Here is a 13,378-nt window from a genome sequence, read left to right on the forward strand (position 1 = left end):
CCCACACTGGCTGTGCTCAGTTTTCTGTGAGGCAACGCTATGTGTCCAAATCCTTCAACAAAAAGGGTTTCTTGTCTATTTTTATTCTCAATTTCAAAATTCTGGTGATTCCTGATTAGCTGCAAAATGCTAAGAGCTGAAAGGTGTGAGCCCTAACAAGTTGAGAAGGATTTAACAAGCCATGTGAACTTTTGAACTTTTGCTCTCAGATACTAGTGAAGCTAAAACTTGAACTATGTACTTTCTTCTCAAAACACTGTTTCTGCTGCATGATACTATATGTCCAGAGAAACAGGATGAGCATTTTATTTCCTTTTTAAAACTATTTAACCAATATTTCCCCATCCCTTCCAGTTTCTCTGTGTCCTCAGTTTCTGTTCAATCTTTATTCTTACACACCTGATCCAATTAAGGTCTACACACTTGGATGCTAGCCTTCTCCAGGAAGATCTGTTTCTACTACTCAGCCAATCAGTATTAAGTCCTTAACTGGATCAGGTGTGCAGGAGTAGAGCTGAACAAAAAGCTTGTAGGACAGGAGGAACATGAGGACTGGAGACGTGAAATATCTCTTTATAGTTTATAGGTTTATTTTGGGATACTTAACCTCTTAAGCCCTTGTGCTAAAGGTTCAGAGACCTGGTTTACCTGAGGAGTAGGGCAGGAAGCAGCTCGGGTTGAACTCCAGTTTCTTCATGAAGCGGATCATGCCGTTGTCACGGACACAGTAAAGGTTCCTCTCGCCCAGGACAAAGATAGAGGAGGAGGAGTGGGAGAAGGAGGGAACAGAGAGGTCGAGGGCCTGTTCTCCGAGGACCAACGTCCAGTCAGGCTGAAGGAGGATACACACACACACACACACACACACACACACACACACACACACACACACACACACAGTTATAGCACAAAAGAACAAGCATGACATATACTACTACACATGTACAGTCTGTACACCCTTCACAAAATGTGTATATAGTCACTGAAATCCACCTCTCTTGTTTGGTATTTTATGAAGGCATGAGTCTCAACAGCTGCATTGAAGCTCTATGAATAAAGACATGTAATCTGTGTTAATTGGCATTTTTGACTCTTGTGTTGCTGTGAAAAATTCAGACATTTGTTTGCTCCAAAGTTTTATACTAGATGATGATCCTACTGAACTTCTGTTGGAATGGCAGGAGTGCTAAAAGTGTGTGTGTGTGTAGACATTTTTCGTGATTGAAATTCAATACATTATCCAGCATTAAAAATTCAGACTTATTGTAAACATCAATATGATTTATGGTTATGGGTAAATGGCGTATGTGTTGGTGCCTTTCATTTGTACTCACATTTCTTTAAAAGTCTTTATTCTGCAGTGTTGCTACTAATCTTTTGTATAACTTTGCAGCTATTTCAGCAATTTTATTCACGTTATTTTTTATGTGATACACATTAAATTATGTGCAGTTGCACTTTGCTTACTTATCAATTGTTTTATCTGTATTGTTATTTTATATATTTATTTATTCATTTATTTATTACATCTTGGCCACACATGAATCACACTGCTCTGTTAACTTCCACCAGTATTAATCACCAGATCAACTTCCAGCTACAACGCAAGAAATCATGTATGAATGGTTTGACATTCTAGACAGATAATAGGGAAATTTCAGCTCTCCGACTCTGAACAAATAAGAACTCTTATGATTGGTTTAGAACATATTAACAACCTCTAACACACCTGATTCGTTCATGCCAGCGTTGATAAGGATCGTTCCTGGTCACAAAGAGGAAACTGCCAGTGTAACTTTCCCCAAAATGTTTGCCAGGAACCAGCTGCAGAACCTTATCGTGCGCACATTATCAGATTTAAGTATCTGTTTACCGCTGGCAGGTGTTTGGGTGTTTGGGACTCACCATTAGCCTCTTGCCTCCGGACTTGAGGGGCAGGTCGGGATCCTGTCGACTCTCTGCTTCTGTAGCCACGGCCAGAGTCTCATACCTGAGTGTTAGAGAGAGACAAAGAGCTGCTTATACAAACAAACTGGATCACATTCAAACTACTGTCAGTGTGGAGCCGGTTGTCGGCCATTGTTTCATAAATGTATGTTGTAAATCATTTTCTCAGCTAACTTTGAAAACAAATCTATAAGCATATTTATGAGTCATATTTTCCCTAAAATAATCTCTCAGGATGGATTTTTCAGTTTTTTTTCCCTTTGAGTGACAATTTTGCATCTTTATTTACATTGGATTTCATGTGTTTTGCCTGTTTTCAGGTCAGTTAAAGTTACAAGTGAACAAAGAAACAAAGAACTACTTCTGTTCTCTGTGCCCTTCTGCTTTAATGTGGCGGGGTAGGATGGTGGAGGAGCTGGCAGTGAAATGCCTTGCTCAAGGACACATTTCACTGTGCAGGGAGCTAATTAAAGTGCTCTCATCAGACTTCCCCAGCTAGTCTTAAAACTCAAATTAGAGACTCTTTAGTTACAAATGTGCTTCTTTAACCACCGGCTCAAAACCAAAACAATGCCAGTCATTTTCCTGAGGGAAATTCCGTCTGTTGAACATATCCGTCATTAACAAAAATCCACAGCGCGTCTTATATTCTCCATCTCCTTTACAGCTTCTGTCAGGTCAGTCAACACACCGCTGACCCGCTGTTCCCCGGAACTGCGGTCTATCAGTTTTAATCAGTGAGCTGTTGGCAACAGATTGAGGATAAAGTGGTCAGACTGATCTGTGGTCAGTTGATTTTGGCATCTTCAGCATCAGGAGTTTTCCAGTAAGAAGTTGGCAGTCACAGCAGCCTGGCGGGAATCTGTCCTCCTCAAACACCTGGATGAACAGAGAGCTCCAACCCAACCCAGCCGGACTCCCAACTGCAGACCAAACACTAAATAACTGCTGATTTATCCACTCACAGTTTTCTCACTCAATATTGCATATTTGGACCACAACCCTGCTGTGAATCAATGCTGGCAGGTCTGAAATAGCTTAAACTGTAAGAGCCGTTATCCAATATGGATGCCAAGTTGCGTGCATCGCTATAGATTCATACCAGCCACCTTAACATCAGGAAGACACAGATTTCTCCTTTTTCTATTTTTTGTTTAGTAGTTAACACAAAACCTCGGTGATGTGAGAAAGCTAATTAGACCAACTGACACCCTACATATACACACATAATGTATTATATACCAATTGTCATAGTATACTATTTCTGTAGTTAGTATACAAGAAATCAATGTACTTTAGTGTTTTGTACTAACAATATATGCATTGATATCAATCAAACTGCTAAATAAATGTTGTTGGTTGGTCTGTCCACCACTTTGGTTCGGACAGAAACATCTCAACAACCAATGGATGGGTTGCCATGAAACTTGGTACAGTTGATCCTGTTCCCCTCAGAATGAATTATAACAACTTTGTTGATCCCCTGACTTTTCATCTAGCTCCATCATCAAGTCATCAGGCCCGATACTTTGGTGTAGGACCAAATACCTGCAAAACTAATGACATTCCCATCAGCCTCAGCTGAAGTTTGTATTTACTGCTAATTAGCAAATGTTAGCATGCTAACACGCTAAACTAAAATGGTGGAAATGGTAAACATTATTTGCTAAAAATAATATAATAATCTAATATATTTTAAAACAGAACTAGAATAGAATCAGATTTTGTACATTTCCATCGTTGTCCTTGATGTTTTCACAGTCCATCAACCATTTAACAATATGGAGACATAAATTCATTTTCTGACATGAAGAAATATTACAATATAAGCATTAAACATAGATAATTAAATCCTAAGAGCAAATAATTGATAAAATGTTTTAGGATGTACTCAAGATACAATGGTAACAAAGACTAACAACATAAACACACAAAAAACATAAGATGTCATCGTTCTATTAAGGTACTCTGTCTAGAAGCCATTAATTTATCTTTGACTTTAAGCTAGAAGGACTTGAGAATACCCTAAAAAACATGTCTAACTGAATATGAAGACCACTGTCCTCAACTGGGAGCCAGTGAAGTTGGAAGAACATTTCAGTTTTATATGTGGATAAAGCTGATTATCATTCATGTCCCTAAAAGTGATGCTAATTCCTCGTAACACTGTGTATAAAGAAGTTGTAAAACAGCAAATGAACTGTTCTAAACTTTGATTTTCGCAATACAACACAAGATTTATAGTTCTGAACTCATCCGTATCGGAGCCGTACCCACTGAGCTTCTAGAAGAAACGTCGAGCAGACTAACGAGCTGCTTTATGGATGACTGCCAGTAAAGAAACTTTTTTTCATCATACCGTGACCATTTCCTGGAGAAGAAAACGGACTAAAAAATATATTAAACATGTCATGGGTTTTAAGCGTTTAAAGTAACACTCGATGGATCGACAGGCTGACTGCTGCATGAGTGACTGGATTAAATTCAGTCTAATAATACTAAAATAACACCGTGAAATAACTATTCTTTCACTCTGATTTTTCTATTCCACCCTTCAAATAGATGTTTTACTAATGGGATATGAGGTAGCATGAATGAATTAAAACTGTATATGCATGCGTGTGTGTGTGTGTGTGTGTGTGTGTGTGTGTGTTCAGTTCCATCCATCAATAGCTGGTTGGATGTTGATTTAACGGTTATGAAAGAGGGTAAAAATCACATAATGTCTGTGTGTACAAGAATGGAAAAACCACAAAAATCTGATTATTCACCTGCATGACTAAAATATGAGGAGGGAGAACGACACACACACACACACTCCTACACACACACACACTACTGATTATTTTTTGTTTGCCATTCAAAAGTGTTTGTGGTGAACATGGTGTGCTCTCTACGTAGATACAGTTTCGGTAAGGCCTTACTGTGCGTACGTAGGAGTGTGTGTAGGAGTGTGTGTAGGAGTATGTGTGTGTGTGTGTGTGTGTGTGTGTAGGCGGTATCAGTCATCATGCAGAGTTTAGGACACTGAGGTTGAGGAAACAGTGTTCTCATTTATATGAAAGAGGATCCCTCTGAAAAAAAAACCCTCCACAAACAAACACACTCATTTACCTTCAACATATACATCATACAAGCATATACATACACACTGTGTGCACACACGGATACACACACACAAATTATACAAACACACAGTACATGCATATGCTCTCTCTCTCTCTCTCTGTGTCATAGATAAACACAAACTAAACGCCAACATACACGCAGCAACCAAATCAAGCTCTCATTCATCAGGGCAGGAGAAGGTCCAACAGGCTAAATAAACTGAGAGGAAGCAGAACAGTTTGACCAGTCATCTGATATTAAATGTATAACAGTCGGTGAAGTCCTGACCCCCGTCATCTGATATGGAATATATTTAACAGTCACTGAGACATAACACATCAGTGCCCCGGTTGTATAAAAGTTTCCCTCCGCAAGATTTTTCTTAGGATGTGAATCTGCACGGCTAGATACCGCAAGAGGTGAGTGAGGATGTTTTTCTATAATTTGGGCTTAACTGACCCAGGGAGAAGGTAAAATATGGAGGGATTTTTGCACAATCCAGCAGTAATCAAGCTCCAATAAACAGCGCTGTGGCGAATATGACCCTAGTGGACACAGTCAGAACTGCGGGTCATGTGACAATCGATCTCAGCTCCAGAAAAACTTTCGCCGTACACATCCAAAGCACTCATTCACACACATTCATACGCTGATGGCAGGGGCTACCACGCAAGCAATTTGGGATTCAGTATCTTGCCTGAGGACGCTTTGACATGCAGATTGGAGGAGTCGGGTATCGAACCGCCGATGTTCTGATTAGTGGACGACCTGCTCTTCCTCGTGAGCCACAGTCAGTCGCTCCTCTACAGCTGCTTAGTTTGTCCAAAACTATGAGATATTCAAGATATTTCTGTCACATAAGACAAAGAAAAGCAGCAAATTTCCACAATTAAGAAACTGGGAAAAAGGAGTGTTTGGAATTTTTGCTTGACTGAAACTTTTAATCAATTATCAAAATAGCTGCTGACTAATTTTCTGTTGATCGACTTATCGATTTATCCACTTATCATTTCAGCTCTAAAAGCAAGTGAATTAATTATCACAACTCAATCCATTAGGTCAACCTACAGCTAATACCTTTGATGTTCTTTTTTCCCAATAAATCTATAATTGTTCAGACTATAAAATAAAAACAAGCAAACAAAGAGATCAATAGATGTCAATCATCAATTTGCTATAACTGTCCTCTTTCTCACTCTCACTCACACAGCAAATTCTAACAATGAAGAAAATGAAATCAGCAAGTGTTTGCTTTTTTGAATTACTTCAGAATGATTAATAATTTATATTGCTGTTGATTAATCGACTCAAGCCAGAAGGAAAAAGGGACGAACTTCTTGCAAGAATGAGCTGCTGTCTCATTTCTACTGAATGTTTACATCTATTAGGTCACATAAACATCTTAGATATATTTTTTTATGCTTTTTTTCAAACTGAGCATGTCAACACTTACCAGACAAACTACCTCAAACGTCGTATTTACAGTACAAAGCGAACATAAAGGTGCGGTAAGAAACAAATATTGAACAAATTCATCTGAACCGCAGCCATTATGTTAGTCTGAGGTGTATACACTCAACACTGTAATGGAAATAAACCTGTTGCTCTTTGTAATCCAGTGTTGTAGCAATCTGTGTCTGCTCTATGTAATTCACCAGAGAGACTGTGTGTGTGTGTGTGTGTGTGTGTGTCCAGGGAGAGTAATGAGGTCAGTGTTTCCATGGTGACCATCTAGTCTGGAGAATCTCTTGATACTGGTGGGGGGCATCCAGATAACAAACAGCTGGGAGAGAAAAAAAAAAACTACACAGTACACCCACACAACAGTCTGTGAGACTTCTAAAAGCTCTCCATGCCTCGGCCAGAGGGAAATGGGGAAGTGTGCATGTGCTTACATTAAAGTGAGGGTACTTTCCAATCAAACTGTGTGTGTGTGTGTGTGTGTGTGTCTGTTTCGGTCCATCCAGCGAGCTCCACAGTGAGAGTGAGAGCAGATGTCTTTAAAGATGGTAAAGGTTTAGTCAGCGCTGCCTACTAACCATCCGCAGCTGATACTGGAGACAGCGGATGACACCAGATAACCTCAAATAACTTCGTATCTGCTACAGTCAGCAGACATAGCGCTCGTGGAGTGATGTGTATTCATGTTGTTGACCCACATTAATCAATGTCTAAAATAGACCGATGGTCATTCTGTGAGCAAATGTTTTGATGACTCATAGCTTTAAAAGCTATTCAATGATAACCTCCCTTTCCTTTCAGTGGTGCTTTATCAAAAGTATGTCAATATTTTCTTATTTTTGGAATAAAATCACAGTGTTTTCTGGCGTTTGCTTCTGGTTTGCGAGAACTGTGGGGTGGAGAAGGTTGTTAATTATAAAAGAATGTCTGGATGAAGGTCTACTTCAAGGATTTTAAAGTTTTATTAGCACAGAACAAACAAAAATAAAGCAATTCTTTAAAGAACAGATTGGTACGATGTTAGAACGATGAGGCTGATTAGTTCTGATTGTTCTGAAATGTCCCTAAAATAATGTAATGTGTCATTTTATAATATGTAAACCTCTTCTGACACTGCTGTATGGCCGTTTAAACCTACTTGTAGCTCTCCAGCTGGCGTGCGGAGGACACGGTGAGGAAGCTGTCTGTTCTGGGGTTGTAGATCAGCGGACCCGGCAGCAGGAAACCAGGGAGGAACCTGCCGAAGGAGTAGCTGTCCTGCTCGAAGAACATCAGCATCCCGTCCATAGACTGGATGCACAGCGAGTGGTGACCTGATGAAGAGAGAAGAGATGACAGAGCAGATGAAGTGAGCTCTTAAGCCCATAAAAACTGATATCACACAGGCAGAGATATGATACAGTGTGGACACATTTGTTTGTGCTTCGGCATTCAATATGATATAAAATAATGCATTAAAGTGCTAAGTCTCAGCTTTAAATTGAGTATCAGTATAGAAGGAAGCTTTTAACACATAGTGTCCAAGGGTTCAAACGCAATTGGACACATGAAAATCTTATAAAAACGTTTAAAAAAAATCCTTATCTGTAAAACGACTCAGGTGTTTATTCAAACAATTAGACCAACATGTTAAATTACCATCACAATGTATGCGAGACAAGCAGAACCATCTGGGATTAATAAAGTCTGTTTTTTTGCAGAGAAAATTTTATTTGGACAAACAGTTCAGATGTGTATAAGCAGAATCACTGTTGGCTAGGAAAGAGGCATCATATTTTTCGAGTTACATACTCTGCTTTATAAATACTAACTCTGACTCCGCTGTTTCAACTTTTTCGCTATTTAAACACAAACACCGGCGATCCCGAACGACATCCGTGGCTCCTGTTTCATTTCAGCACTGATGTGGTGGTGTGTGTTGTTGTTGCTGCTGCTGCTGCTGCTGCTACGAGGTGAGTTTCTCCCTCTGGCTGAATCTGATATCTCCATTAACACCTCCACACACACACACACACATACACATACATACACCTGGCTCTGGGTATGAATGTGTACAAGAATGTGTGTTTGTTAGGGCTTAGTACATCCCGCAGCAGGCCCTTTCCCTAACACACACACACACGCTAACACACTCAAGCTATAAAGCAGTGGGACTGTGTGACCAGAGAACTATAATTAGGCCTCAACGCGCTATTAAAACTCACACTGCCATCAACTAGAGGTCAGAGAGACAGCCACCTACAGCGCAACACACACACACACACACACATACATACACACACACCATCTATCACCGAGGATTTAGACAGAAAAGCCGCACACTCCTACACACCTATTCTGTGTAAACACGTGTATGTTTTGTATGTGTGTATCGGAGTGATGAGCGGAGTTCAGGGTGGCCGTTAACACAGTGAAGGTCTCTCTCACACACACACACACACACCGCAGACACACCCTGTGAGTGCAAGTGTGTGTGTGTGTAACACAATGATTGATAAAGAGCCAACAGCATCTGAGTGTATCTACATATGGCTGGATTTATATTCATGCATGAGTGGGTATTTATATCTGTGTGTGTATGTGTGTGTGTGTGTGTGTTTGATAAAGAGCAGAAAACCTATTTGAAACACAGAAACTGCTCATGAGTGTGTTTGTTAGCATTATTGTAATTACCATTATGATAATTCTACTTACTGATTCTTATCCTGGTTTTGTCATTATTTTCCCTGTAATTATACCACATTTCTTTGCAGGAATTGTTCAAAAAAAAAAAAAAAAAAACACTGGGAAATTATCAGGAAATGAAAAGTCCCCATAAAATAGTGTTAGTGTGTATTTAAAATCTGTGTTACATCAAAAACATAGCGAGGCATATCAGTTATGAGTAGCAGATCAGAATTGGCCGCAGGGGCTTGTGGCGTAAAACAAAAACACACTACGGACAGATCAGGACTCCAAAAACAGCTGGAGGAGCGAAACCACCCGCCCAGACAAACACTTAACAGATTTGTCGGGTCGCGCCGTGATCGTTTCCCACCCCCGAAGAGCAAAGCGAGGGTCAAAAACAACACACACCCAGACGGCCCCGACACGGCGCTGTATCATCAATAATAGGAAAAGTGCTACGTACTGAAAAAAAAGGAGGTTGGAGGATGGAGGCTGTGCCGTAATAACGAGCGTGCACGTGTAATTTCACACGCCCACGCCCAGGTATAACGTGTCGAAAGAGGCCGGTATGAGAGCGCCGCTGCTCAGACACAGGAGAGGAAACAGGCCTGTATTAGTGTCATTAATAAGACATGTTGAACAAGCGAGCACGGAGCAGCCAACAAAGCACAGAGGCTGGCCGCACACTGCAGTGGGCAGAGCCTCATGTGTGTGTGTGTGTGTGTGTGTGAGAAAGTACATGTGAATGTGTGTGTGCCAATTTATTTTGTGCATGTGTGTGTATATATATATATATATATAAATGTGTGTCTGTGCATGTGCGATTATGTGTGTGCATGTATATCTATATGTGTCTGACCAAAGTTCGACAAGGTCAGTCCATGCTGTGTGTGTGTGTGTGTGTGTGTGTGTGTGTGTGTGTGTGTGTGTGTGTGTGTGGCCTGAATGTGACCCAAACCCAAAGGCAGCCCAGCTATTAGAGCAGTATTAGTACAGAGCTGCTATTACAGCGCCTACAGCACCGCTAAATGGCTGCTATTATAGACCTACCCACACACACACACACACACACACACACACACGCACGCACACATATTCACGTGTAACAGCAGACGTTGCAAATACAGTCCCACACACACACACACACACACACACACACACACACACACACACTCAAGGCTTTCCAAATCCAAACACACACTTTGACCATTGCAGAGCGGAGCGCTGTCACACTCTACTGAAGAAACACACACATGTACGCACACACACACACACACACACACACAAAATTACACATTCAGACATTCGGCTGGTCTGGCCTCAGAACTGTGACCATCACTCTGTACTCAGTAAACCACCACAGAAATCACCCTCCTCTATGTGAGTGTGATTTGTTTGTACATGGACGTGCACTTTTGCATTTGTCTGCACATCGTTAAAAATGTTTGTGCGTGCGTGAGTGTGTGTGTAATGTCTGTGAGATTGCTTTCCAGCTGATCAGCCGTGAGATCGGCTTGTTTTTGTGTAAACTCTACGAAATGGTGACGAAAGCTCCGTCGGCGTGCGGATTCACACACTCAAACGCTCCCAGATTATCCCAAACAACTCATCTGACCTTAAAAATAGTCTGTATCTGCAACAGCTTTGACTATGAAGGAACGAGTGATGTTTTTCTGTAATTCAGGACCAGAATCTAAACCTCTGCAGCAGTAAACAAGCAAGAATCTGGATAAAAACATTTCAAAATGAGGTATATAATAAAACACATGTAGCCAAAGATTTCAACACTACAATATTCATATTAGAGATAAGGGTGGTTAACACGACTATGTAATCATGTTATTGCATGATCTCCTGTTTGTCTCTACTGTATCTAAAAAAGGGCAAAAAAAACGCCCCAAAATAGTATCATACATTTAAAAATAAAAGGTTAAAATCTAGAAAAAAGGTGTACATAACCTGAGAGATTGGCAGATTATTACAGTGATAGAAAAAACCTACATTATTTTTCTCTGTTTGCTTTTATACAGTAACAAGACTACATAGTTTTACCTCCTGAAGCCTCTTGAATGATCTAAATGATATAGTCTGAAAAGGGAAAATTACTTTTATTGAACTGTTCACAATTTATAGAACATGCACATCACTTTGTATTAAGCCTCAGAGTGACTTTTGCCTGACTTAAATCATTAGGAGGGTCTGCAGAACAGCAACAGCAGTGTGTGTAACTTGTTTAAATGAATGAGAAAAATTGGTAAAGTGATAAAATATATTTAGAATGTAAAGTGAGAATTTGTTTTTGAAAGGTCTAGACGATATGTCCCTTTACATTGTACAAGTTATCTGTAAATTACAGCTTTCATTTTGCTCTTTACTATGATTTTATCCTCATGCCTACTTTTTTTTTTGGTTATCTAGAGCAACAAGGTTTATTGATTTATTAAAGACAATTAAAACTTAATATTTGAGATTTTTTTTTTAAAGTGGGGAAAAAAGTGTTTGAACTGTTGTGACGTGGTTTTCCTTCAGCCAAGCTGCTATTCAAGCTGAGGAGGTAGTTAAAAACTGCCCCCATCTTGCTGAAGTGTCCTTATGCAAGATAAAAAAAAATCTCTAGGAGATCCAGAGGTGCTTGTTCTGTAACTGAACTCTGACCTCCCTGTTGAGAGGCGAATAAAAAAAGGGAATTTCCCTACAAGAGGCAATACAGGGTCCCCATTCATTCAATTTTGGTAATTAGACGGTACTGCAAGGCTTGGAGCTTAGTGATTCCAGGGCTTATAGTGCCATCTAGTGGTGAAAACGGGGGAACTGCAGGAGAGGAGGATGCCATCAATGAGAGAGGAGAGGGTACTTATATGTGTTTCTATATGAGTGCATGCATTTCTTCAAACAATACACACATTGATATTCATAGTACACACTACACACGTGCATCCAGTATGTGGATGGTTGGTTGTAAAGAGCCCACAATATTCTTTCTATCAATAACACACACACACATCACTATATAAACAGGGAGTGAATGAAGGGTCCAACACACACAGCTTGACAATACAGTCTTTATTTAGGATTGCCATTTTCTCTGCATTAAAAGGGGGTTCCCCGTATATGTGTGTGTGTGTGTGTGTGTGTGTTTCTTGGATGCTGGGTAGTTGAGGGCTTTCCCCTACTTGGTTTTTCCAAAAGCTCAATTGACTACAGAAAGAGCAGCAGCAATGTGACCTCTGTTTCTCCCTCTCTGTCTTTCCATCCTTTGCTCCTCTCAGAGACTTTTATAGTTTTATGTATTTGTCCAGTTCTGCCAATTACCACTTTCGCCAAGACACATGCACAGATGTTCACCCGTACACACACACACACATTTGTACTTCTACACTTGCGAGGACATTCACAGCATTTCCTAGCCTCTATCTCTAACCATCACAACTAACAGCCTAACCCTTACCTGTCCCTAAACCTAACTATAACCCCTAACCCTAAAACCCCAAACAGCCTTTTGAAGATTTAGCCCAAAATGAGGTCAGACCAAACTGTTCTCTGCAAAAATGTCCTTACTCCCCAAAGTTTAAAACTCTAATTGGTCCTCACAAAGACAGATGTGCAAAGGCAGGGACACACACAGCTGGTAAAATATTATAAATAGTAGAAGAAACTCCTTCCAGCTACTGTTCCTGGTGAACATAAAATGCCCTTCAGAAACCTGCATGTGTGTGTGTGACTGTATGACACTGCTGTCAGAGACGTTACAAGTTATATGTGATGTAATTATGCATAAACATTCCTGCGTGACTCCAGGATGTTTGTTGTTTGTGTAAATGAAGACTGAAGATACGTTTTAATACTACACTGGTCTGTAGTTTTGACTTGTACGTGGATGATGCTTTTTCTGATAAGCTGATCAAGTCCAATGTATCAAGTATCAATGAGTAGATGTAATGTAGATCAGTGATTAAACTAACAAGTTACCAAAAAAAAAGAGTCAGACAGCTAGCATAATTCTTCATATCAGCTGTAACACGCAGCCAAATTAAAAGCATTTAAAATGTCAGTCGTACCTGTGACTCCTCCGAAGGTGCCGTAGGTCATGTTGCAGGCTGTTCTCTGCAGATTGTGTTCATAAACCAACTTCAGCTGGTACTGATCACCGTGCTCCACGTTCCCTGCAGTGCCTGAAAAACACACACACACGACA

General features: G+C 40.2%; 1 protein-coding gene across 1 annotated transcript in view; it reads right to left on the reverse strand.

Moving 5' to 3' along the window:
* Nucleotides 1–13,378, reverse strand: part of bbs9 (Bardet-Biedl syndrome 9) — a 196,700-nt gene that overhangs the window by 175,646 nt on the left and 7,676 nt on the right. Inside the window, exons 5-8 of the mRNA XM_067600493.1 lie at nucleotides 13,242–13,355; nucleotides 7,655–7,829; nucleotides 1,906–1,990; nucleotides 649–832 (exon numbers count right to left, since the gene is read on the reverse strand). Of these exons, the coding sequence (XP_067456594.1) occupies nucleotides 649–832; nucleotides 1,906–1,990; nucleotides 7,655–7,829; nucleotides 13,242–13,355 (558 nt within the window). The remainder of the gene's footprint in view (nucleotides 1–648; nucleotides 833–1,905; nucleotides 1,991–7,654; nucleotides 7,830–13,241; nucleotides 13,356–13,378) is intronic.

Source organism: Thunnus thynnus, chromosome 10 (genome assembly GCF_963924715.1).
Source record: "Thunnus thynnus chromosome 10, fThuThy2.1, whole genome shotgun sequence".
Lineage (NCBI taxonomy): Eukaryota > Metazoa > Chordata > Actinopteri > Scombriformes > Scombridae > Thunnus > Thunnus thynnus.